Genomic DNA, 22,374 nt, shown 5'->3' on the forward strand with positions numbered 1-22,374 from the left:
CTGTCTTCCAGAATCCAGAATCCAAGGAAACTCAGTTCATGCCAGAATACAGTTTGAACTGAAAAAGAAGTATGGCAGTAGCAGGGCTTAGTGCCTAATCTCAGTCAGTTGTTTTTAAGACTCTGGGGAATTTGGGCAGCTGTGAGTTTCAGCCCTTTTCTGGAGTGGCTCCTTAGGCTCTCCATCGATAGCTCTCAGATGGCCCTGCCTCCATTCAGCTGGAGAAGGAAGTTCTATCTGATCCATGTCACTGGCAACCCTTTAAGGCTCAAGCAAGCTGATCCACCATCTTGAACATCTAAAGCAGGGTTTCCCAAACTTGGGTCTCCAGTTGTTTTTGGACTGCAGTTCCCAGCATCCCTGAACACGGGTCCTGCTAGCTAGGGATGATGGAAGTTGTAGTCTAAGAACAGCTGGAGACCCATGTTTGGGAAACCCTGATCTAAAGAAACATGCAATGAAAGAGGGAAGGGTTTGTAGCATAAGGGTGTGGCCTCTGCAGCAAGAAGAGCATTCAAGAATATAGAAATACTACTGCAATGCAGGCTCACAGTATAGACATGACTACAGAGGAAACCAGCACCTAAATTACGGGCTTCTCCTCAGGGATGAAGCCCACCCTAAGCTCTGGAGATAGCTATATAAAAGATGGGGAGGGGGAAAGGCAGTCCTTCTTCCCAGGAGGTGGAATAGATCAGAACAGCCTTCCTCAAGCTGATGCCCTTCTGAAGTTGCTGGACTGCAGTCTCTGTCATCCCCAATGTTTAGCCATGCAGGCTAGGGCTGTTGGGAGTCTGACATCTTCTCAGGGGCACCAGGTTGGGGAAGCCAGCCTCAGAACAAAGGGCAGCCCCAATCATAGCTTGCAAGGGACACTAGCCTAAGAATGAAGACAAACGCAACATTTGAAGAGCGGAAGGAAGTGGTTTGAAAGCGCCCTTTCCTGACTAAATACAAAACGTACCACTGAAAAACTGGCGCCAAGTTGTGGAGGAACTGGTCCTCATGACTTTCTATTTATTTATTTAATTTATATACCACCTTCATCTTCCAAGGACCTCAGAAATCATCCACCCACCTCTCCCTACAATTCCTGGAATGGTTTTGGAACTTTAAAAAAAACAACACATTGGTTTGTAGGGTTTTTTTGTTAAATGAAGAATAGATGTGTATGGCAGGGTGGGCGGGGAGAGAGGAAGATGAGAACTTTTGCTAATTCTTCCTTCAACTTGCAACCCCCTATATTTCCTGAAAATCTGCGGTGGAATCTCCGGACCAAAATGGTGCTGGAGGATACAGGGCTAAGGGGGAATTGGCAAACAATTAACCCCCCCCCCAGTCCAGTGGAAGCCTCCACAGGATCGCAAGACCCCCTGCATTTGATGAGGTGGTGGGCTCTCCCTTTGCATGACGTCTGAGCAGAGGGGAAGGCTGATCAGGTGATTGTTCAGCTAGCTAGACTGTACGTCCACAATGCAAGCTGCAAATCACAAAGCTAGAATCGCATGGTCGGCAGAGGGGAAGGGGGCCTGTGACTGCTCTTAAAATACCACGTCAGTCTTCATTCCAAGAGGGAAGTGTCATTCTCTGAGAAAGTAAAGAACGAGGACTTAAACCTTTTAGGATTAGGGAGTTTTATACACTCCTTTTCCCCAAGTTTCTATGGGGTCCTGGCATTCTCTTACAGTTTTTGTTCACGTACTGCCTTTTAGGTACAATCCACAATCAAGATTGCAAGACACCTTGGCGCTGATTGGCTGTCATGGCAATGTGCCTGCGATAGATGGGGGATGGAGAGGCGCATGCAAGCAAGCGAGCAGCTGCAGAGAGGATGGAGAGTTAGTGAGCGATGGAGAGAGTGCAAGTTAAATGTAACCAAAGCATTAAAACAATGGGTCGGTAAGTCCCTCCTCATCCTTTATCTAGGTCAAAGTCCTTGCTGCTAGCTGCATCTTATGGAGAACCCCAAAGGAACAAACATGCTTAAAGCCTGCATCGAGGCAAGCGACGCATCCTCACACACCTTCCCCAACTCAGAGAGGGTACAAAACACACTTCTCCCCAAGCCAAGGAGAGACAACAGGTCTAAGAACCAGTCTTCGAGGGGGGAAACCCAAAACCGAAACCAGGCAGAGTCAAGATGCTTTTCGTCAAGGCTCATATTCTTCCACCAAAACTCATTTGTTACATGGACATAGTAATGTTGCCACTAGCTGAAATCTCTTAGGATCCTGCTACTCACCAGAGACGATGTCCCACCAGTCCACCCAGCCCCAAGCACACTGTTAGGAAACAGGCTGAGTATAGGAGGAAGCTAAATCCTCTCGTTGATAAAAGACCAATGCAGGGGTCAACAAAGGAGGAGGAGGGCAGAGAAGGAGGTTACCTGCTCTAGCTCATACTCATGCCTTTGAGTCTTCACACATTCATTCCAGTGCCTCTTGGCATGTCCTTCAGATGCTGAACACACACACACGTATACACACACATACACACACACACACACGTACACACACAAGTACACACACACACACACACACACACACAACCCCATAAACATCCATTTTCCTGGAGAGCAGCAGCCCTAGGACCCTAACCGAAACAAAGCCCTTTACGCTCTTCCATCCGAGAGCGAAGTTATCTCCTGGGAAGCGAAACAACCTTCTTTCCCTCCCCGTCCCTTGTCCCTGCAACAGATCAGGGGTGAGCAGCACCGTAGGATGTTAGTAGAGGAGATCAAAGCACCTACAATCAGTGGCTTCTGCTCTTACTTCCGCCCACTCCCCCACCTAAAAAAAACAAGGGGACGGGAGATATTACTTTCTGAGTTGAGTGGTGAGAACTAAGATGGGAAGAGCTCCCTTCCTGAGTCTGGCTACCCGGCAATTAAGAGGAGCGGGCAGGGAGCATGCAAGAGGATGGATGGAGGTGGGCATGCCACGACAGGCCATCAGCTCCCCGAGGCGGCAGGGGCAGCAATTGGCGGACAAAAAAGAAAGAACAGCTCTGGGTAGAGTTTGCTGCCCTCTGCCTCTCTCGGCCGGGCTAGGCGGGTCTTGATGGTGGACTTGTACTTACCCCGTTCCATTCCACGCCCATACTCACTTCCTCGCTACCATCTGTGGCGCTCTCATACTTGACGCTGCCCCCCAGGCTGTCTCGGCTCCTCCGCCTCTCGGAGCCGTCACCCTCTTTCAGAATCTCTACCACCTTGGTCTGGTTAATGGGGTCAATGCCCTGCAAGGGGACAAGCACAAAACAAAGAGACACGGAGGGTTGGGGGTGAGCAAGGGAAGCGCAGAGCCCCTCAAACGTTTCCTAGAGATGTAAAACACTTCCTTGCTTCCTGGCCATTAACACGCCAAAAGGTCATGTGTGTTTATTTTTTACTGGTGGCGATTTTGGGTGGAGACAGGAAGGTGTTCAGGAAGGGGATTGGAAAGACTACAGAGTTGCCCTTTCGCTTCCTGGGTCCCACCATTGTACGCATGCCAAGTTCTGCACCAAGACACTGGCCACATTTGCAGAATCAGATCTTAGCTTCCTAAGCCAAAATATGCCCCTTTATTCCCACTTCGCTCCTCCCTTCGCGTGAGTGAGCAACCCAACTTTTCAGCTAACATCAGAACTAGGAAACGATACTTAATGGCTTCAACACAAGTTGGGGTATTAATTTAACTTGAAATTATGGCTTCATATTCTGGCTTGTTTGGAAGCCGCTAATCATGAGCGGTCTTCAACTAAACTATCCCGTCAGTGCAAGGATTACTGCTACCACTGCAGGATTCTTCTCCCCTCTGCATCTCCTTCTTCTGGTGCATCATGCATCCCACCCAAAATCTGCTCCAGAATACTGGGGGAACCCCTAGAACAGACTGAGGGCATTTAAAGAGATGCAGGGGAAGGAGATGGATAAAGTTCCATTGCACAAGCAGAAATCCTTGCAGCTTTTGAGCTATCTATTTAGTGCTATGCTGAATATAACTCCATCTCCCACCTCGGTTTAGATGTACAGTCATACCTCGGGTTACATACGCTTCAGGTTGCGTTTTTTCGGGTTATGGACGTGCCAAAACCCAGAAGTACCGGAATGGGTAACTTCCAGGTTTTGGCGGTTGCGCATGCGCAGAAGCGCTAAATCGTTCTTTGCGCATGCGCAGAAGCGCCAAATCGCAACCCATGCGTGCGTAGACACGGCACTGTGGGTTGCGAACATGCCTCCTGCGCGGATCACATTTGCAACCCGAGCATCCATTGTACTGGGAAGCTATAGCTGACTAAGGCTTCCTGACTTGCTCGTTGGCTTGTGTGAAGGGAGGGGAAGAGGAGGAACAGAGGAGGAGCAAAGGTGGCTTCATGCGCCTTCTGTATTTCTTGACTTTCTAGGAACATACGAAAACAGTCCTCCTGGATCAGACCAAAACTCACGAGATCACCTACATGGCGCTTGCAGGCACCCATGTGCCGCACAGGGTTTCTCGGGTGCCCTCAAGGTCTGCTCCCCAGTCCTTCCACTCATTGAAATTCTACTGCAGCTAATAGAATATGTACCCATGACTGTTGCTCTGGTTTGCAAATGTGCCCGAGGGCCCAAAATGTTAGGTGACCCTGAAGACCAATCCTATCTCCTATCGTGACCAAACAGATATGTATGGATTGCATACTATATATATATATATATATATATCTCAATTAAGCATATATTTTCCCAACATACATCTTTCCTCCCAACTTTTGTTATTCAGGGGTGCGGCATGGAGCAATGGAACAGTAACAAAACTCTCTTCATCCATCACTACATAAGCTTCACCAGACATTGCCCACATGGCTAAAAACTTGCATTTAAAATAAAATAAAATAAAATAAAAAAGCCCAATGTTCTCCAGATGCTGAATTCCACAGTCATCTAAATGATCCAGTTGCGAAATACACTGAGCTTAGCTCAGGTCCTGGCAACAAAGGACTAGGACATCAGGATGAGACCATCAAGAACATCCAAAGTAAACCAGGGTAAAAATAAACATACATCCAAGCAGTGTTCCTGAAACTCTTCCATTTCATGCCTTCGAGCAACTATATGGCCTGGGCACAATTCTATATAAATTCATTGCAGTCCAACCAGCTGGACAGATCTACATTAATGATCTAAAGCTCATTTTCTGATTCAGCAGAACTTTTCCAAAGGAGTCATCAAGCACTTGACAGGCAATCAATGCATTTATGCAATCAAATCTTGGACTGAGATATGAATGAGCTGCGTGCACCCGCACACAGCTGTTCTACTCCTTCGTCAAGACAGGATGCCACAGTTAGCTTCCCATTACATCCAAACTGGGAACTATGGCTAATGGCTTCCCAACAAGCCAACGTTGTAAAGCCATGAACCGTGGCTTCATGTTCTGGCTTGGTTTTGGAAGCCATTAACCATAGTTTCCTGTACAGACATAAAGGGAAATTATGGATAATTACAATTACCCGATTTGCTTTCCTGTAAGGAAGCAAAGCAGCTGCTTACAATTCCATGAAGCTCATTCATACTGCGGCTTAATAAGACAAGGTTTTATTGCCTGAACCCAGAGAATGTCAAGTAAATTATTTCGGCCGGATTCAATAGCCTGCTGCGATTTCTTTTGCTGATGAAGTAGAAGGATCCTGAAAAAAAATTATCAAGCTGCAACTTTCTAGGAAAAGCCACACTGACAAACAACTGGCCACACCTTCTCAATCAACACCAGCAGGGAACTTTATAAGGGCATTTTACATATTTGATGACAGCCAGTGATTTAGGCTCCACCGTATAAGCCTTAAATTGCCTGGCAAATCTAAAAATCAGATGAAACACTCAACTTTTGCTTTCTTCTCCCTAGAGTTCCCTTTACGCAAGAAGTTATTTGTGGGGTGGTGTTGGCCTTACCTGTCTCCGGGATCGCACTGCACACTCCTCCAGCGTTTCCGCAGCCTCCAGCTTGCCCTGACGCCTGTACAGTGCGCCCAGGTTTCGCAGAGTGGTGTTCACTGTGGGGCTAAGGAGAAAGGGAAACACTGAAGCCAGCAGTCCTTGCTTACTATGGCAATACCTTGAAAACTGAGCCGCCCTTGTCTACACACCTCCCACTTCCCATGACACTGAGACTGCTTAGCTGAACAGTTACAGTGCTACCTCAAGTTAAGTACTTATTTCGTTCTGGAGGTCCGTTCTTAACCTGAAACTGTTCTTAACCTGAAGCACCACTTTAGCTAATGGGACCACCTGCTGCTGCCACGTTGCCGGAGCACAATTTTTGTTCTCATCCTGAAGCAAAGTTCTTAACCTGAGGTACTATTTATGGGTTAGCGGAGTCTGTAACCTGAAGCGTATGTAACCTGAAGCGTATGTAACCAGAGGTACCACTGTACTACCCAGCAATTACACAGAAAACTGCTACACAAGGAAAGAGGTACTTGCCCCTTGCTATTAGGCCCTAAAAGGGCATATTCATATTAATAGAAGAAGTTGAAAGCTAAAAATAAATAAATTGGGTGGGATCTGAAACTACAGGAGGCTTTTGGATCCAGTGGATACTTCTGCTAAAGGAAAAGGAGAAGTGACTTTTGCCGATTTGCCCTTCCTGCTGTATCCCCCAAACTCTCTGGAGCCAATTTTCAAGGAAGGAGGTGCTCTGAAGGCGGGGGGGGGGGACTGGAAAATAATAAGCTCCCATTAGTAAAGCCACCCACTGGATCAAAAGCTGTTACAGGAGCACTTGGGCAACAATTCAATGCAACCCTTTGAGTCACGGAAGGACGGGGTTTTTTCACTGGTGGAACCAGTGTTGTGGAAAACTCTTCCCGATAAAATATGAAGCCCCATCAGTATTGGCGTACCACTGGCTCCTCTCTAAACAAGGGACCTCCTGCTTCAATTGCTGTTTTATTGTTGTATTGTTTTAATGGACCTGTACATTTTCATTGGTGATTAATACATATTTAACATTTCGATGAAATTGTTCTATTGTGCTCTTCAGTTATGTGTGTTTATTTATTTATAATTGAGCTTAATACTTTTAAATCACTTAGAAGCCACCTTGGCAAGTAAGTGGCATATTAACTAATAATTGAAATAACAGTAATAAAGAACTCCTGAAAGCAACTTACCTGCTGACCTTGCATGCCTTGTACCAGCCACCATACTCTGCATATGCAATGTTTTCTCTGTGCTTGCTCTGGAAAGAGGAATTGGGGAGGGGGGGAGGAGAGAAAAAAGAGAAGACTTTGTTAGAATAGTCAAAGCATCAGTGCACAAAAGACCATGGCTGGTTTGTTTGCCTCTGCTTGCGTGCCTAGCAGGGATAAAAAGATATAAGTTTCTTTGGTCCCAGTTACCTTGCCGCAGTCACGAAATTAAAAGACGCCTGCTTCTTGGGAGAAAAGCAATGACAAACCTAGACAGCATCTTAAAAAGCAGAGACATCACCTTGCCAACAAAGGTCCGTATAGTTAAAGCTATGGTTTTCCCAGTAGTGATGTATGGAAGTGAGAGCTGAACCATAAAGAAGGCTGATCGCCGAAGAATTGATGCTTTTGAATTATGGTGCTGGAGAAGACTCTGGAGAGTCCCATGGACTGCAAGAAGATCAAACCTATCCATTCTTAAGGAAATCAGCCCTGAGTGCTCACTGGAAGGACAGATCCTGAAGCTGAGGCTCCAATACTTTGGTCACATCATGAGAAGAGAAGACTCCCTGGAAAAGACCCTGATGTTGGGAAAGATGGAGGGCACAAGGAGAAGGGGACGACAGAGGACGAGATGGTTAGACAGTGTTCTCAAAGCTACCAGCATGAGTTTGACTAAACTGCGGGAGGCAGTAGAAGACAGAAGTGCCTGGCGTGCTCTGGTCCATGGGGTCACGAAGAGTCGGACACGACTAAACGACTAAACAACAACAACCTTGCCACTATGTGGGCTCTAATATTGGTATGCTTTGAGACTATATACATATAACCACAACCATTTAGAACAGGTGTGAAGAACCTTTGGCCTGCCTAGACTACAACTCTCATCAGGCACAGCAACACTGCCCAGTGGCCAGGGATGATGGGAATTGTAGTTCAGCAACATTTTGAAGGGCCAAAGGTTCCACACTTCCAGATTTAGAATGACACCACTGTCCCCTAAAAACCAGAGAATGAGATAACAGATTCTGGGAAGACTCAAGTATGTGATTAAGGCAGCTCTGCAAAGATACCAAAGGCAACTTTGATCATTAAAAAATAAAACATTAGTGAGCTTGCTGGTCTATTACAGGCTTAAGCTAAGTAGGACAGGTCTTGCTACATTTTTTAAAAAGGGGGGGATGGCTGCCCCAACTTATGCATAGAAAAACGTAATGTTAACGATATATCTGTTTAAGCCAAAAGATATGAAATGGTGATGCAATGCCTGGGACTTTGGAGTTCACGGGTCTGCAAACAAGGACACAAGCCTAAGTACATAAAGATGCAGTCACAGTAAAAGGTAGTGTAAGAGGAGATCTTGTAAGAGCTTAATAAAAGTTAATTCCTTTAACAAGCGACTAAAATCCTTATTAAGCAGAAGAGCCAGTCTCACATTTCTCTTCAAATACCTGAAGTGGGCAAAGACTTGTTATCTGCTGCCCCAGAAGGCAGGGCTAGCCAGATCCGATGGGCTGAAAGTTACAGGAGGGGGAGATTCGGATTCGACGTTAAGAGACACTTCTTGAAGGTAGGTACGGTTCCAATTATGTGTGTGTGTGTGTGCCCTCTCCCTTTCAGATGGCTATTCCAGTTTCTGAATTTCCTGAACGGAGCAAGGGATTCGGCTAGGCCAGGCCTGAACGACTGTCTCCAACTCTAACAGTTTCTCAAATGTGTGGCCAGAAACTGAAAGCCACTTTGTTTGGTCCACTCCCTCTCCCAGGACAAAATTCCTGTCTTCTAACAACTTCCCACTGGAACTGCGCCCAACCATTTTATTTATTTTTTAACCATTTTTCTGGGGGAGTCAGCCAAGGAACAGTAGGCTGATTCAGGCATTAGGTTCCCTAGGCTTAGAAAAACTTCCTGTTGTTTAAAAAAAGAAGAAGTTATTTTTAAATCACTTTGGAGGAGGAGTTGCTCCTTCAGAAAATTCCCCGGCAGGCCTGCTATCTGGGGGATTCCTAGACGGTCATGCCTCAGGCTAATGCCGACAAGGGTTTAAGCGCTAAATTTGTGGGGGGGAGTAGGTTAATGCATGCCAGGGCTCCATTCCAGCAAGGCTGGGTGATCCTGTTTCGAGCACTGTGTTACCAGGCCAAAGCAAGAGGACTTGGTAGTCCTCAGTAGGGCTATTCAAAATGTGGGCTCTTCATTACGGAGACGAACAGGATGCCCAGAACAGGGTTTTAATTGTGCTGTGTTTCACCCAAGTCTAAAAATTGCAATTAGGTTGCTATGGGGAGCTGCATTACTGCCGTTGTGAAGGGTGAGGACTCTGCTTCTGACCTTCTTAAGAAGGTATTCAATTCAGACCTTTGGCCCTCCAATGACGTTCAGAAGACGGCAGTCTGGGGTAGCAGGAGACCATCAATGGCTATTAACCTCTAACACAGGCTCCCACAGCTTTTCCATATAAACTGTGCTGGATCTCTCAGGCACCTCTGATCTACTTCAATCACAGTAGCTCCGATGGACACCAGTGCCCCACATAGCTGCACCATTCTGTATGAAGAACTGGCAGACTTAGCATCCAAGAACGGCCCATTAGGGCATTTTGTAAGTAAGGATCGCAAGAGGCATTGTCGCAGGATGTGGGGTCAGTTGTCGGAGTCAGCAGTTTGGCTGAAAACGTCTGCCCAGCAAGAAGAGTTCCAAACTTATGAGCTTACCTATACGAAGCTGAGAGTCACCCTCATCCATTTAACGGGGCTTAAAAGTCTTAATTTGCACTGAAAACCTTTGAGATGGCACTGAGATATCTCTTTGTAAAAAGGACCATCTTTCTGCCCCATAGAATTCTGTTCCCTTTCGGAACAGAAAGCTTTTGTTTTTGTTTCAAAGGGCAATATGAATTTAGTTGTTCCTACCCAGGGGCTGCCCCACAAATGGGAAACCTGTGACCCTCCAATGTTGTTGGACTACAATGCCCATCATCCTTGACCACTGGCCATGGTGCCTTAGATTGATGAGAGCAGGCGTTCCATAACATCTTGATGGCCACAGTTTCCCACCCCTACCTTAGTCTGTTCCTTAGGGGCGTTCCCTTAGTAGTACAATGAAGATGGTCTATCTATTCCCACCTCCCAGCGTCAGTATGTACAACATGCATTGCGAAAATGTGCCCCAAGTCCATCCACAGGAAGATGGCCATGGCTGCCATTCTATGCACATTCACTCGGGAGCAAATCCCACTGCGTTCAAGGAAGCCTGCTTTGAGAAAACATTTACGAGGCTGATCTGTATGGATGAAGCTATGTTACGTGGATAAAAATATGACAAAAGGAAAGTGGGGGGGGGGGAGGAATGCTCTAGCAAGATGGGTTTAATGCTTTTTAATAGCATGGCAAAGAAACCGAGAATGCCAGTAGAAGATGACATCATGGAGAATGGAAACCAAATACATTACTGAAGAGGAGCTGCTTAGTCCAACAACAACATATGATCTCACTCCTCTGCATTGGTTGCAATGTTTTGCAATTGGTTGTTCTGCCATTCTGGAAAGCTCCAGTTCACTTCTGCATTCAAAGAAAAGCTTATTTAGCTTAGCTGCTAAGATAAAAGTTCTTAGCTGGGAAGTCCCCAGGTCACTGACTGTCCCCAAGTCAGCCACTGACTTACTCTTGACTGCCCCTCCTCAATCTGCTTCTCTTCCCTCCCCCCCCGCCCCCAGCCTGCTTTGGGGATACTGTGTTGACCTACCCAGAATGGTGATTCCTGTGATGGCATGTATAACTTTGAAGATATATGGGCTGGGAGACACTTCTGAAATACTCAGTATTATTCAGAAAGTTTTCCCTAGAAAGCAAGATGATTGTTGGTACCTGTTTAGATATACAGATGTTTTTAAGAGCCATAGCTCTGTGGCAGAAGATCTGCTTTGCATGCAGAAGGTCTCAAGTCCAATCCCCAGCATCTCTAAGTAAGGCTGCGAGTGTCCCCTGTATGCAACCCTGTAGGACCAAGGGTCTGATTCTGTATAAGGCAGCTTCCTATGTTCCCACAAATGACAGAACCTTTACACATCTCCCTTTGCTGTCCATTTCAGCTGAGACTGACCCACTTGGTGTCTTCCAATTCTCACTCTTTTTAAGAGGCCATGAGTTTGCTACTTACAGACCTCTAATTGTAATGCCGAGTACTGCAATGTGCGGAGAGGTGTGCTTGCAAACACGCAGGGCCACATGGCGGGCATGTACCAGGAAGTCTCTATCAGTCACAGTTCACATGGGTGTCCACAATCAGCTTTATTGTATTTACATTTTTCATTCCTACTTGGGGACAGACCCCAGCTCAGTGACAAGAGCATATCCTTTGCCTGCAGAAGGCTCCACATTCACTGCTGGAACCTCTAGTAAAAAGGATCAAGTAGCAGGTGATGGGAAAGACCTCAGTGATGGAGCACTTGATTCACCTGCAGAAGGCCCAGGTTTCAATTGCTGACATCTCCAGGTCGGGCTTGGAAGATTCCCTGTCTGAAACCCTGGAGAGACAATACAGAGCTAGATGCACCCAATGTCTGACCCAGAATAAGGTAGCATCCTATGATCCTATGAGATGATGGAGAGCCATTGCCCATCAGACTAGAAAACAGACGAACCAATAGGAAGCTCCCTAGTCACAAGATTGCTTCAAGTGTGAACTGGGCCTTAGTGACTAGCTTAACTAGATGCTTTAAGGAACTGGGAAGGGAAATGGTCTGAGCCTTATTGCTCCACCTTTTTCCAGCTGCTTCCAGCTCAATGTGCTGGAGTGAAACTCTGCTAGAGGAGGCCAAAGTAGTGAAAGGGCAGTCCACTGAAGGAAGACCATGCAGGAAAGAGTCAGGTGGGATTGGAGTACCATGGCTCCAGGTTAGGGAACAAAACCTGTCCTGCTCATTTGCTTCCTGTCTGGAACTGAAGAATGCATGAAATATTTAAATCATGTTCACAAGTACTCTACAGGGAGGTGTTGCATCGCAGTGTTTTTTCAAGCATGTGATGAGAAACAGAGAAGGTTGGTAGAAACAAAATTACATTGGATTAAAAGGATCGGCAGACAGATGGCTGATAGGGCAATGAAGAGGACCTAAATCAGTACCCTTAGCTTCTTGATAAAGATCCTGGTTGACAGAAGAGGGAGTTTTGCCTCAAGAACTATGTATGAAGTCTCTCATTTAACCAGCTGACTCATTTGGGCCCATGATCCAGGTGAAATCCAATTAACAGACGCCCAGCTGGTTTTTTTCCAGAGGAAAATTTGTTTCAAGTGGCTCTTGATTTCAGCCACTTCCTGACATGAGATCGTATCATAGCAGGCTCAGATTTTGTTAGCCAACAATATTCAAGGCATCACATAAACACACAGTTCTCTGACTTGACTCCGAGATCATCCAGCAGGAGCAGCAAAGATTCTTCAGCGAAGAAAGGCTGGCTCGGAACCTGAGCACCCACCTCACGCATTCTAAACCATCTATTCCACAGGAGGGCATTCGGCAAGCCTGGTAGCGATAAGAGTGCCAATGCCCTACTTATTTTTTGTTGTGACATGGCCCATGTGCAAGGGAAACAGCCTGAGACACTAAAGCAGGCATTGGCCATCAGGTCAGGTTTGTAAAAATGGGAGAGAAATTGAGAAAAAGAAAACCAGGTGGGTTCTGCTCAACTGAATTCCAGCATGGAAAGTGTGCTGGAGCTTTTATATTCCTGCTTGTGAAGTTCTGTGCTGTGTTCAGCACCTTAGCCCAGAACGTTTCAGAAGCATGTGAAGTCTTTGCAATTTATCTAGTTTCCAAAGGAGCCATGAGCCATTGCTCACTGCACCATGGGCTGGAACATGTCTCCTAAGTATCTTGGGCTTGCTGTAGCTCTAATAGGCAGGGGTTTCCCCACATATCCTGGTTTCTAAGACTGGGAAATCTAAAACAGAAGGTGATGGTGCAGAAGACTATAGTGTCTTCCTATTACCCTTCTCTTAAGCCTCGGGGCCGAAGGAGCAACTTTTTCCTGATCAGTCAACTGAGCTTTCCAAATGACCGAATTCTGAGGCTTGAGATTTATTTTTCTAAAAACATTCTGGTTCTGCAGTCTGTGGCCCAGAAACCTGCTGAACTCCCTTCATCTTCCACTCTCCAGTTCGTCCTAAGGAGTGCACTATAATAAAGAGAAAACATGCAAGGCACAGGGAAAACAGGGCAATCAATTTCAACTCCTGCCCCAGAAAGCTGCTATGTAGTCTGAGTAGCAAACCCTCGTTCCTACTGCCCCCCTACTGCCCCCCATGACACATTAACTACAACCCAACAAAACACTGCTGCACTAAGATATTCAGCCCTCCTCTGCAGCTACCAGTCGGCAGGTTTGGCACCATCAGAGATCCACTCTAAGGCAAAGAGAGGATGTTGCCATTTCTGGAGCTCTTCCCAGTGCAGGACAGGTGAACAAGAAAAACTCAGGTGTTCGCTGTGTGCCTGCTCTCACCAACCAGAATAAAATAAATGTTCTCGCACTCACCTTGCTCATCTCCTCTCTTTCTTCCGCGTGCATCCATATCGGCTTGTGCTCGTCTGCAGGATAAAATACAAAATCGGTTAAAACAAAACAAAAAACAAAACAAAATGGGTTAAAGCAAAGCAAAACAAAACACCCTGTTGGAAGGCTACTCTTTCCCATGGTACAGTCGAGAAAGAAGCTTAAACTTTTGGATCTGTTTGCTTATTTTCTTTGGAGGAAATGGTTTTTGTCAGCCGGGCCATGGAAATAAATAGGTAGTTCAAAGAGTACTGTTGGAGAAGGAGATAGGCACCTAGGCTCCAGCCTGCACCAGTGGTGTTTGGGGGGCGGGCACAAGCGCAGCTGCCCCAGGCACAAACTTGTTAGGGATGCAAAATTTCAACACCTGGTGCTGCCTCAATACAGCTGTGCACTTCCGGCGCTGGGCTCCTTTGAAAATGGTTTCTCACTATGAACCAGGAAGTGACCTCTTCCAGACAACGGAATGACTCTTTTCTTATCTCCATGGCTATGATTTCCTGGGTGATGCGGACGCCGGTTGGCAGTTGAATGCGCATGCGTACTCCTTCCCTCCCACCGTGTGGTCCTGGGCACGGGCAACCCACGATACACCACTGGCCTGCATGCCCCCACCAAGCTGCTCCTATAAATCCTGGCTGCCCTCCTCGCTTTTTGCTGTCCGTACCATCCACAGAGCCAAATTCCTTCACATGGGCCCGGGTGAGGATCTCCTTGTAGAGGACCTCTGCTTCCTTATATTTGCCTTGTTTCAGGTAACAGGAGGCCTGGGACAGAGGAGAGGAATGACAATCTTAAAAATGAAGCACAGGCAGCCACCGATCGTCATGCGCGATACCCACCCCCACCCCCTTTTCACCACCCAGTGGACTCACCAAATTGTTCTTTGTTTTGGCCACATTTGGGTCGTCAGGCCCCAGGCGCGACTCGTAGATCTCCAGCGCCCGGCAGTAGTAATATTCTACCTCTTCATACTTTCCCTGATTCTGGCATAGCAAAGCCAAGTTATTTAACTGTTTGGCCACATCCGGATGATCTTTGCCTAGAACCTGAAAAGGAGGCAAACAAACAGAAAAAGCTAGTTAGGAAGAAAAGAAGCAAATCTGGGAATATGGCAGGATCCTTTTACTTTGGGGGGGGGGAGTGGCCCATGGAAAGTCATTTGGAGCGTCAGCTCCGGCAGAAATAGCTCCTCTGCATCGTATTTGACACCTGCCCCTCCCTAGGCATTGCTCTGAATCCACATGGATCCACAGAAGGTGCCAGTTTCAATCCCTGGCATCTCCAGGTAGGGCAGGGAAAGATGCCTGCATGAAACCCTGGAGAGCAGCTGCCGGTCAGTGCAGACAATACTAAACTAGACAGACCATTCTAGACTGACTTGGGAAACTTGGGAAACTTCCTATCTAATGCTCCCCTTTCCTGAGTAGTATTGAAGAGGGTTGCAAAAGGGTTGTCTTGACACCTTGGCCCTTTCTTCTCTGGGGGGAGGGAATTTACCTTTTCCCGGATTTCCAGTGCTCGCTTGCATAATGGTTCTGCCTCCTTGTATTTCCCCCTTTTGCCGTAGAGAACAGCCAAGTTATTCAGGGTTGCTGCAACCTGTAGAGAAACATAAGCAGACCTAACATTAGAGCCATGGAAGAACGAAAGAAAGAAAGAAAGAAAGAAAGAAAGAAAGACCTGTCAAGCAAGATTCCTTTAAACACCACTATCTTGCAACCATCCATGGCAAAGATGGTCCAAGATTTTTACAGCAGAATGGCCTAGTTCAGGGACTAACTCGCTCACCTTACCTGTCTGGACTCCTTGTTCAGCTTTTGCAGCAAAAAGAACCTCCCTTTTGAGTCATCTAGCCCTGACTTGGCACCAAACCCTTCCGAAGGGTCAGCTGACCATGTAACGTGACACTCCTGCAAGTCCCCTTGGCCACATGACTGGCTTACAGCTCCCCACTGCTCAGAACTTCCTTCTCATCAAAGTCCAGGGAAACGGCTACTTACTGCAGGGTGGTCCTTGCCAAGTGTCTTCTCCCTGATGGACAGTGCATCGTTCAGAAGGTGAGCTGCCTCCTTGTATTTGTTCTGATCCCTGCAGCACAAAGTGAGGCACATATTGAGCAATACTGGAGGGACAGAGATTGTATCACACAAGACCCAGGGAGGTCCTTCCTCCTTCGCCACACAACTTTCCACAGTTAAGTTCAAAGCACTGAGTTTCCCTGTCCTGGACAACTGTTCCGTAGTCACACAAGGGGAAAACCCAAGAAAGCCCTGTTCCTTCCAAAGTGAGTGAGTGTTTGCCGGAGTTGATAAGGTTCATTACTGAGTTATTTGAAGTTCAACAGATCGCTCTCCTTCCCAGGCTGAGAGAAAAATGGCGAAAACAGGATATTTATTGGGACAGTGTGATTTTTGTAGCGTCTGTTAAAAGTTGCAAAACAATGAAGCACGGGACGGTGCAATGGAGAACTTCTGAATACTAGGCATGATGGAGAACAGCAACACCCGGGAAAAGATAGACATAACATTTTACAAGGACAGGAAGAAACATCACAGACAGAATAATTGCCACACACAAGAAGAACAAGGACATAGTTTGAATGCTTCACCTGTAAGTTTATAAAATCATTTAATGTGTCAATACAAATGGAAGTCGTTAAAATGGCAGTTGTTGTATAAAGGATTGTTATTTTGACTGGTGTGTAATTGAAATTAGTAAGATTTTGGAATGCAGAAATACAGTAAATCATCAAACCATCAATTCTAGCATGTGGGGGCCTGCCTAAATTATATAATTTGGCATCTGAATGATTGCTATTAATAATTGTATTATAATTTGGCATTGTTATAACGAGGCTATTATTGGATTATTGTAATTGAAAACTAATAAAAATTATTATTTTTTAAAGTGAGTGTCTGCCATTCCCCTCCTCCTCTCACCTGTATACTAAGGCCAAGATGTTGAGCATAGTGGCCACGTCAGGGTGGTCATGGCCCGAAGTCTTCTCCAAGTCCTCCAGCGCCTGCTTGCAGAGGGGAACAGCCACTTCGTAGCGTCCCTGGGAAGCGTACTGGATCACCAGGTTGTGGAGTGTGCGCAGGCGTGCTGGGATCTCGTAGCCGCCTTGCTGGGCGGCTGCCGCTGCGCTGCTGTGCGGATGAGGCACTGCAAACATAAGATCGCATTAATCAAGGATAGAGGAGGCAGCTTGCAATGCCATGGGGGCAATGGCCCATTCCTACTGGCTAGCACTCCGTCTCAAACCAGACACAACAGCCGCTGGAAGATAGGTCCAAAAAGGCAGCTTTATGACTCTTCCTTTCATCGGTTCTCTGCACACAGTCACCGCTTTGATCTGCAGAATCATCACTTTGATAAGTGCCACATGATGCTTGTTCTGCACTTGCAAGGAATTATACACCCAGGAACTCCCTGCCCATTGATATTAGGCAGGCGCCTTTGCCATACTGTTCTTGGCGTCTGCAAAAAACCTCTTCGCTTAGGCAGCGGTTCTCAACCTGTGGGTCCCCAGATGTTGTTGGACTACAACTCCCATCATCCCTGAGCTCTGGCCTTGCTAGCTAGGGGTGATGGGAGTTGTAGTTCAACACCATCTGGGGACCCACAGGTTGAGAAAGGCTGGCTTAGGGCAAGCATACCTAGACACATATAATTTTGACATGTGTTTTAACATGTGATTTTATTCTATTATGCGTATTTTTTAAAAAACAAACAAACTGCTGACTTTACTTCCATTTTGAAAGCTTGTTTTTAAACACCTGATCTTAATGTAAATTTTATATCGTATTATGCAACCACTGCTTAATGGTTTTGATGAGGAAGTGGTATGCAAATCCTGCTGGTTAAATAAATGAATAATAAAATAAGGAAGGAATGCAACCTACACCCTTGGCCCTGGTCCTCTTCCTCATTTGGAAATAAGTCGTCCAAGGAATCTTTTGTGGAATCGCCTTCTTTCTCCTCCTGAGACATTGATGGGGGGGGGGGGGAGAAACAAAGAAAAAGGGGGAAAGGAGAACATGAGTGTTTAATATTTCACCTAAGTAGTTAAGCTTATGCTTAACCAAGCAAGCCCATTCAAAGGTTCTCTTCCCCAGCAAAAGAAGAGGAACCCAGTTACTGTAGCTGGGGTGAGCTGTGTCTATCTCATCCACCCAGACAAATTGCTAGATGCTCTATCAAGACCTCTTGGAAAGACCATCGCTACTAGACTTTCATGCAGAAAGAGCTCCATGTCGAGACACAGGCGTCTTCCCCCAACCCAAAAAGTTCTGGGCGCTCACCGATGGGGACACATCCTCATCGTATTTCTTCAGCTGGTTCATAAACTCCAGGTGCTTCTTCTCCTCCTCGAGCTGCGCCACCGTTTGCTCGCTGCGCTGCAGCTTCTGCTGGGTGTTTGCCAACTCGTCCCGCAGCCACTGGTTCTCCTGGCACAGCCGGCGCACCTGGGCCCGCAGCTTCTGCTTCTCAGATTCCACTGCGTTCAGGTGGTTTGACAAAGCCATCATCACCTGGCCCAAGGGAAGCAAGAAGAGACGTTCGCTGTTGCCTAACGCAGAGGTGGGAAAACCTTTCTCGACCCTGAAGGGCTGGGCTTCCTTCAGGGTAAGCTTTGGGTGGTGGGGGCAGGGGGCACATTAACAGTGGTAGGCGGAGCCACAGGCAAAAGTGGGTGGAGCAATGAATGTAAATGTTACTTTTGTACAGCATGCTAGTTTCTAAACACACCCACCCACCAACACATATCCCCCTCTTTGGAGGGAAGAGAGTCATTATCAGAGCTCAGGGACATATTCTAGCCAGGCAAAAACATATGGCCATGAACAGTTCAGAGGACCAGCTAAAGAGGCCTGTGCATGTAGGCCCCTCACAGGCCTGAGTCTCCACACCCCTGGCCTAAACGCAAGAATAGTGACCCCTTGCGAGGTCCCTCTTCAATGGCAGTTTCCATGTTGCTCTATCCAAAAACCTATCGGCTGGCCTGACTTAAAGTTCCCCGTCTCAATGAAAAGAAAAAAACTACTACAGGAGATTCCAAGGCCTGCAGGAAGTATAAGTCAGATGATCACCTAGCCCATGTGCTTGCCTCAGAGTAAAATATGCAACGCTAGGGTTCAACAAGTTGGGATGATCATCTGTCATGGAAGATTTGAGGTTCCTGCATACAAGGATTGGACTAGTTCTATGATTCGATGAAGTTGTGGTCTGGGGGGGGGATATGGCCCCTTAAGGAGTGCCATAAGGGCCCCACAGCTGCCTCCATTAGTCACCTCTGGGCTGCCAAGGAGAAGCAAGGCTGCGGTTAATGAGTAAGAGGAATGGGAGTGGGGGAGACACAAAGTTGGAACCATATTAAAGACAACCATGCCAGGCAGCCACACCAGCTGCTTGCCCAGCTGTATGTATTCTGGAGTCTTCCAAGATAACACAGAGGGTTGTGGGACAGGGGAGGACTTGAAGTCCAGCAAAATGTGGAGGGCCTGATCACCTCTTTGGGTCCCTTATTTGTCAAGGAGGAAGGGATGGGCAGTGCTGCTGGACAGAGGGCCCAGGGCAGAGGAACAACAATTCCTAATCTCCATTTCCCGTCATTCATGCAGATTAGCTGAGTACCAGGTTTGCATCTCCAAGGGCTGTGCTAAAACTGTTATGATTTTGCATCTATAGAAGCTGATCCTTTGACTTTCATGTGCTGGTGCACATACATGTTTAATGAATGAGTAATAAAAATCTGAATAAATGTATACTCGGCTTATTTTGCAAAAGTTACCACTTTTGCTAAATCATGGGGAGGGGAAAGGATCAACTTTAAGGCACCTGAGCAAGAAACAGAAATCCAGCCAAACACACACACCTGCCTTGCAAAGTCAAGATTTCAGCAACTTCATCAGAATTTTACACAAAGTTTCAAGCCTATCCTGACAACCAGAAGGCTAGAAACTTGCATTTTTTAAAAAAGAAAAGCTACAAAAGCTTATAGATGTTGAATTCTATGCCCAGAGCTGCAATTATCCTGTATAAGAGTGGCAGAGTCCTGCCTACACCCAAACATGTTTGGCAACCGTGATTTCACAGAGCCAGCCAAGGCAATATACAGTACTTGACAACCTTTTTAAACAATGATTTCCCATACAGTCGTACCTTGGAAGTTGAACGGAATCCATTCTGGAAGTCCGTTCGACTTCCAAAACATTTGGAAACCAAAGTGCAGCTTCCGATTGGCTGCAGGAAGCTTCCAAAAGCTTCGGCTTCCAAAAATAGTTCTCAAACCAGAACAGTCACTTCCAGGTTTGCAGCATTCGGGAACCAAAACATTCGAGAACCAAGCTGTTCGAAAACCAAGGTACGACTGTATTTCACTTACTTTGACGGACCCATATGCCACTCCAAGACACCCCAATGGGCTGCCCCTTACCTGAGCCTCTCCAAGTCCCAGCTCAATCATCTCCACTGACTTGCGCAGCAGGTTGGCCTTCTCATGTACTAGGTTGGCTTCCTCGTCCTTCTTCAGACACTTGATGGTCTCTAGCAGGCTGTGCAAGATCGAGTTGTGCTCATTCTTCAGGGCTTCCAGCCCCTGCATCACTAGTTTGGTGTTGGAGATGATCTCCTCTTGGCTGAGCTTGTCCATCTTCTCCTCTCTGGGATATACCATCATGGACATAGTCATGCGCAGCTACGATCCCCACCTACGGAAGGAAAGGGCAAGGTTGCTCACTTGGACAGCTCAGGTCCTGAAACGTTTAAAGCAACAGCTGCACACAGCTGATCCCAGAGAGAGAGACAGAGGTCTTATTCCCACTTAGCCTTATCACCTGGAGAGAGAGAGAGAGACAGACAGAGAAGGAAATTCCCACAACACCTCGCGGCTCTGTGTCCTTGCATAAAGAGGAAGACGGCATGTCATTGGTAGGCGCAACTTGGGTAAGGTTGATGGCGACGTCAAAGCTGCTACCGCCCCCACACTTGGGAATAAAGAAAGCTGATTTAGCTGCCATTTAAGAGCATGGGAGGAAGAGCAGAGAGCACACCTCCAGCCACAGAGGTCACATAAATCCAGCACGGAACGGGATGAAACAGGGACACACAGATTACAGTATGGCCACCGAAAGACAATGAGAAATTAAGTTGCTATTTCTTTCTCCTCACAACAGAAAGCCTCAACGGCTCAAGAAATACAAGTGTATCTTGCAGAGAACAAGGAGGACAAAATGTTTTGACGGTCTGGTTCCGGACTCAACTCTATGGAAGAAAATGACGGGGATTCGCACTCTCAGAACTGAGGAGGGTTCTGGAGTAAGTGGGGGGAAAGGAAGAGAAGGTGCTGTATAATTGCTCAGCTCCTCCAAGCACGTTGACAAGTCAAGCCTTCCTAATTTCCAATCTGAAACTCTGGGAAGAGGCTCTGTCTCCCACCCACAACCCCTCATTTGCATTTCCATGGCTGAGTTTTCCCAAACGGCACTGTACAAATGCTAGCCATTGCTGAACGTAGAGGATTAGGGTTTGTGGGGCTTGGCAGAGAGGCGAGAAGAAAGAAGGAGCCGCCAATGCGTTCTTGAAACCTGCAGAGGGGCTGAAACGAACGAGCCGGAAACACAACAGCTTTGACAGTGAGAAAGCCGGCAGCCCTCACTAACGCATACATACACATTTGCCATCCGGCAGTGCAAAGCTAAGCGAAAGTTTGCCTAGGAAAACAAGGAAGAGAGATGCAGATTATACAGAGGCAACATTCCTCCCCAGCCATACGGACACTTTCCCTGTTTTGTTGTTGTTGAAAAGAAGACGCCAAGATCCGGTTGCTGCTCCTTTGCCGAGCAGTTACCTGGGCTCAAATCCTGACTCAAAAAGATGTGCAGCAGCAATCCGATCTGCTCCACCCACTCAGCCAGCCAGCCAGCCGGCTGGTATGTCTCCTTACTCCATGGACCCAGAGGCTTCCACAGGAAGGGGGCTTACCTCATCAGAACAGCTGTTGCTGGTGGCAGGGCTTGCTGCAGAGACAAGAGACGGAAACCTGGGCTTGTGTGACCCTCCTTGGCAGGAGGCCAGGCTCTTATGCTACCCAGACAAGGCGGAATAAGGGGGGGAGAGGAGAGAGGGAGGAGGCTATCAGCAGATCTGCCTTTGTTCTCAGTCTGGTCCCACCTCTCTCTCTGTGGCTGTGGGTGTTCTCTCCCCGGGATCTTTGCTAGGCAACTGTCCCGCCTCCCCGTGTTTGCCCAGAAAGTCCCACTAAGAGAAACCAGCCAGCGCCAGGGCAATGGGTGTCTCTCGCCCAGCCCAGCTGCCCTTGATCCCTGCTCACAAGGTGGGAAAAGGACTGTGCCTCAAACCTAGGTCTCCTCGCAGCCATACAGACCGGGAGCAGGAAGAACAAAGAAGGAAGTGAAGGGAGGAAAGGAAGGAGTGGCGAGAGCCCTAGTTTGCTTTTCCAAGTCAGAAAGGGGGAGAAAAAGCAGGGTATGTTCCACCAGCAGGGCGACCAGGGCGTGCAGTTTTTGCTGGAAGGGGAAAGGGCAAAGAAGAGAAAACCTTTTTGTGTTATGGTGGGGAGCCTAAGCACCGGGCATATTTTTGTAAACCACTTTGAGATTTTGGTTTTGGTTTTTATTTATTTAAACGACCAATGGTCTAT

The 22,374-nt window shown here is 47.1% G+C and overlaps 1 protein-coding gene across 8 annotated transcripts in view; it reads right to left on the reverse strand.

Annotated features, from left to right (window-relative positions):
• Nucleotides 1-22,374, reverse strand: part of KLC4 (kinesin light chain 4) — a 71,478-nt gene that overhangs the window by 26,359 nt on the left and 22,745 nt on the right. For 4 of the 8 annotated variants that reach the window (XM_053383414.1, XM_053383411.1, XM_053383413.1 and 1 more), the window contains exons 2-13: nt 20,149-20,422; nt 18,014-18,244; nt 17,615-17,693; nt 16,649-16,874; nt 15,710-15,797; nt 15,207-15,308; nt 14,582-14,755; nt 14,374-14,473; nt 13,689-13,741; nt 7,135-7,202; nt 5,915-6,023; nt 3,079-3,237 (exon numbers count right to left, since the gene is read on the reverse strand). In XM_053383414.1, coding sequence (XP_053239389.1) covers nt 3,079-3,237; nt 5,915-6,023; nt 7,135-7,202; nt 13,689-13,741; nt 14,374-14,473; nt 14,582-14,755; nt 15,207-15,308; nt 15,710-15,797; nt 16,649-16,874; nt 17,615-17,693; nt 18,014-18,244; nt 20,149-20,403 — 1,644 coding nt within the window. In that variant the 5' untranslated portion in view covers nt 20,404-20,422. Of the gene's footprint in view, nt 1-3,078; nt 3,238-5,914; nt 6,024-7,134; nt 7,203-13,688; nt 13,742-14,373; nt 14,474-14,581; nt 14,756-15,206; nt 15,309-15,709; nt 15,798-16,648; nt 16,875-17,614; nt 17,694-18,013; nt 18,245-20,148; nt 20,423-21,695; nt 21,834-22,374 lie in introns of those variants that run through there. The other 4 variants (XM_053383415.1, XM_053383418.1, XM_053383412.1 and 1 more) reach the window with 3 other exon arrangements.

This window comes from Podarcis raffonei, chromosome 3 (genome assembly GCF_027172205.1).
Source record: "Podarcis raffonei isolate rPodRaf1 chromosome 3, rPodRaf1.pri, whole genome shotgun sequence".
NCBI lineage: Eukaryota > Metazoa > Chordata > Lepidosauria > Squamata > Lacertidae > Podarcis > Podarcis raffonei.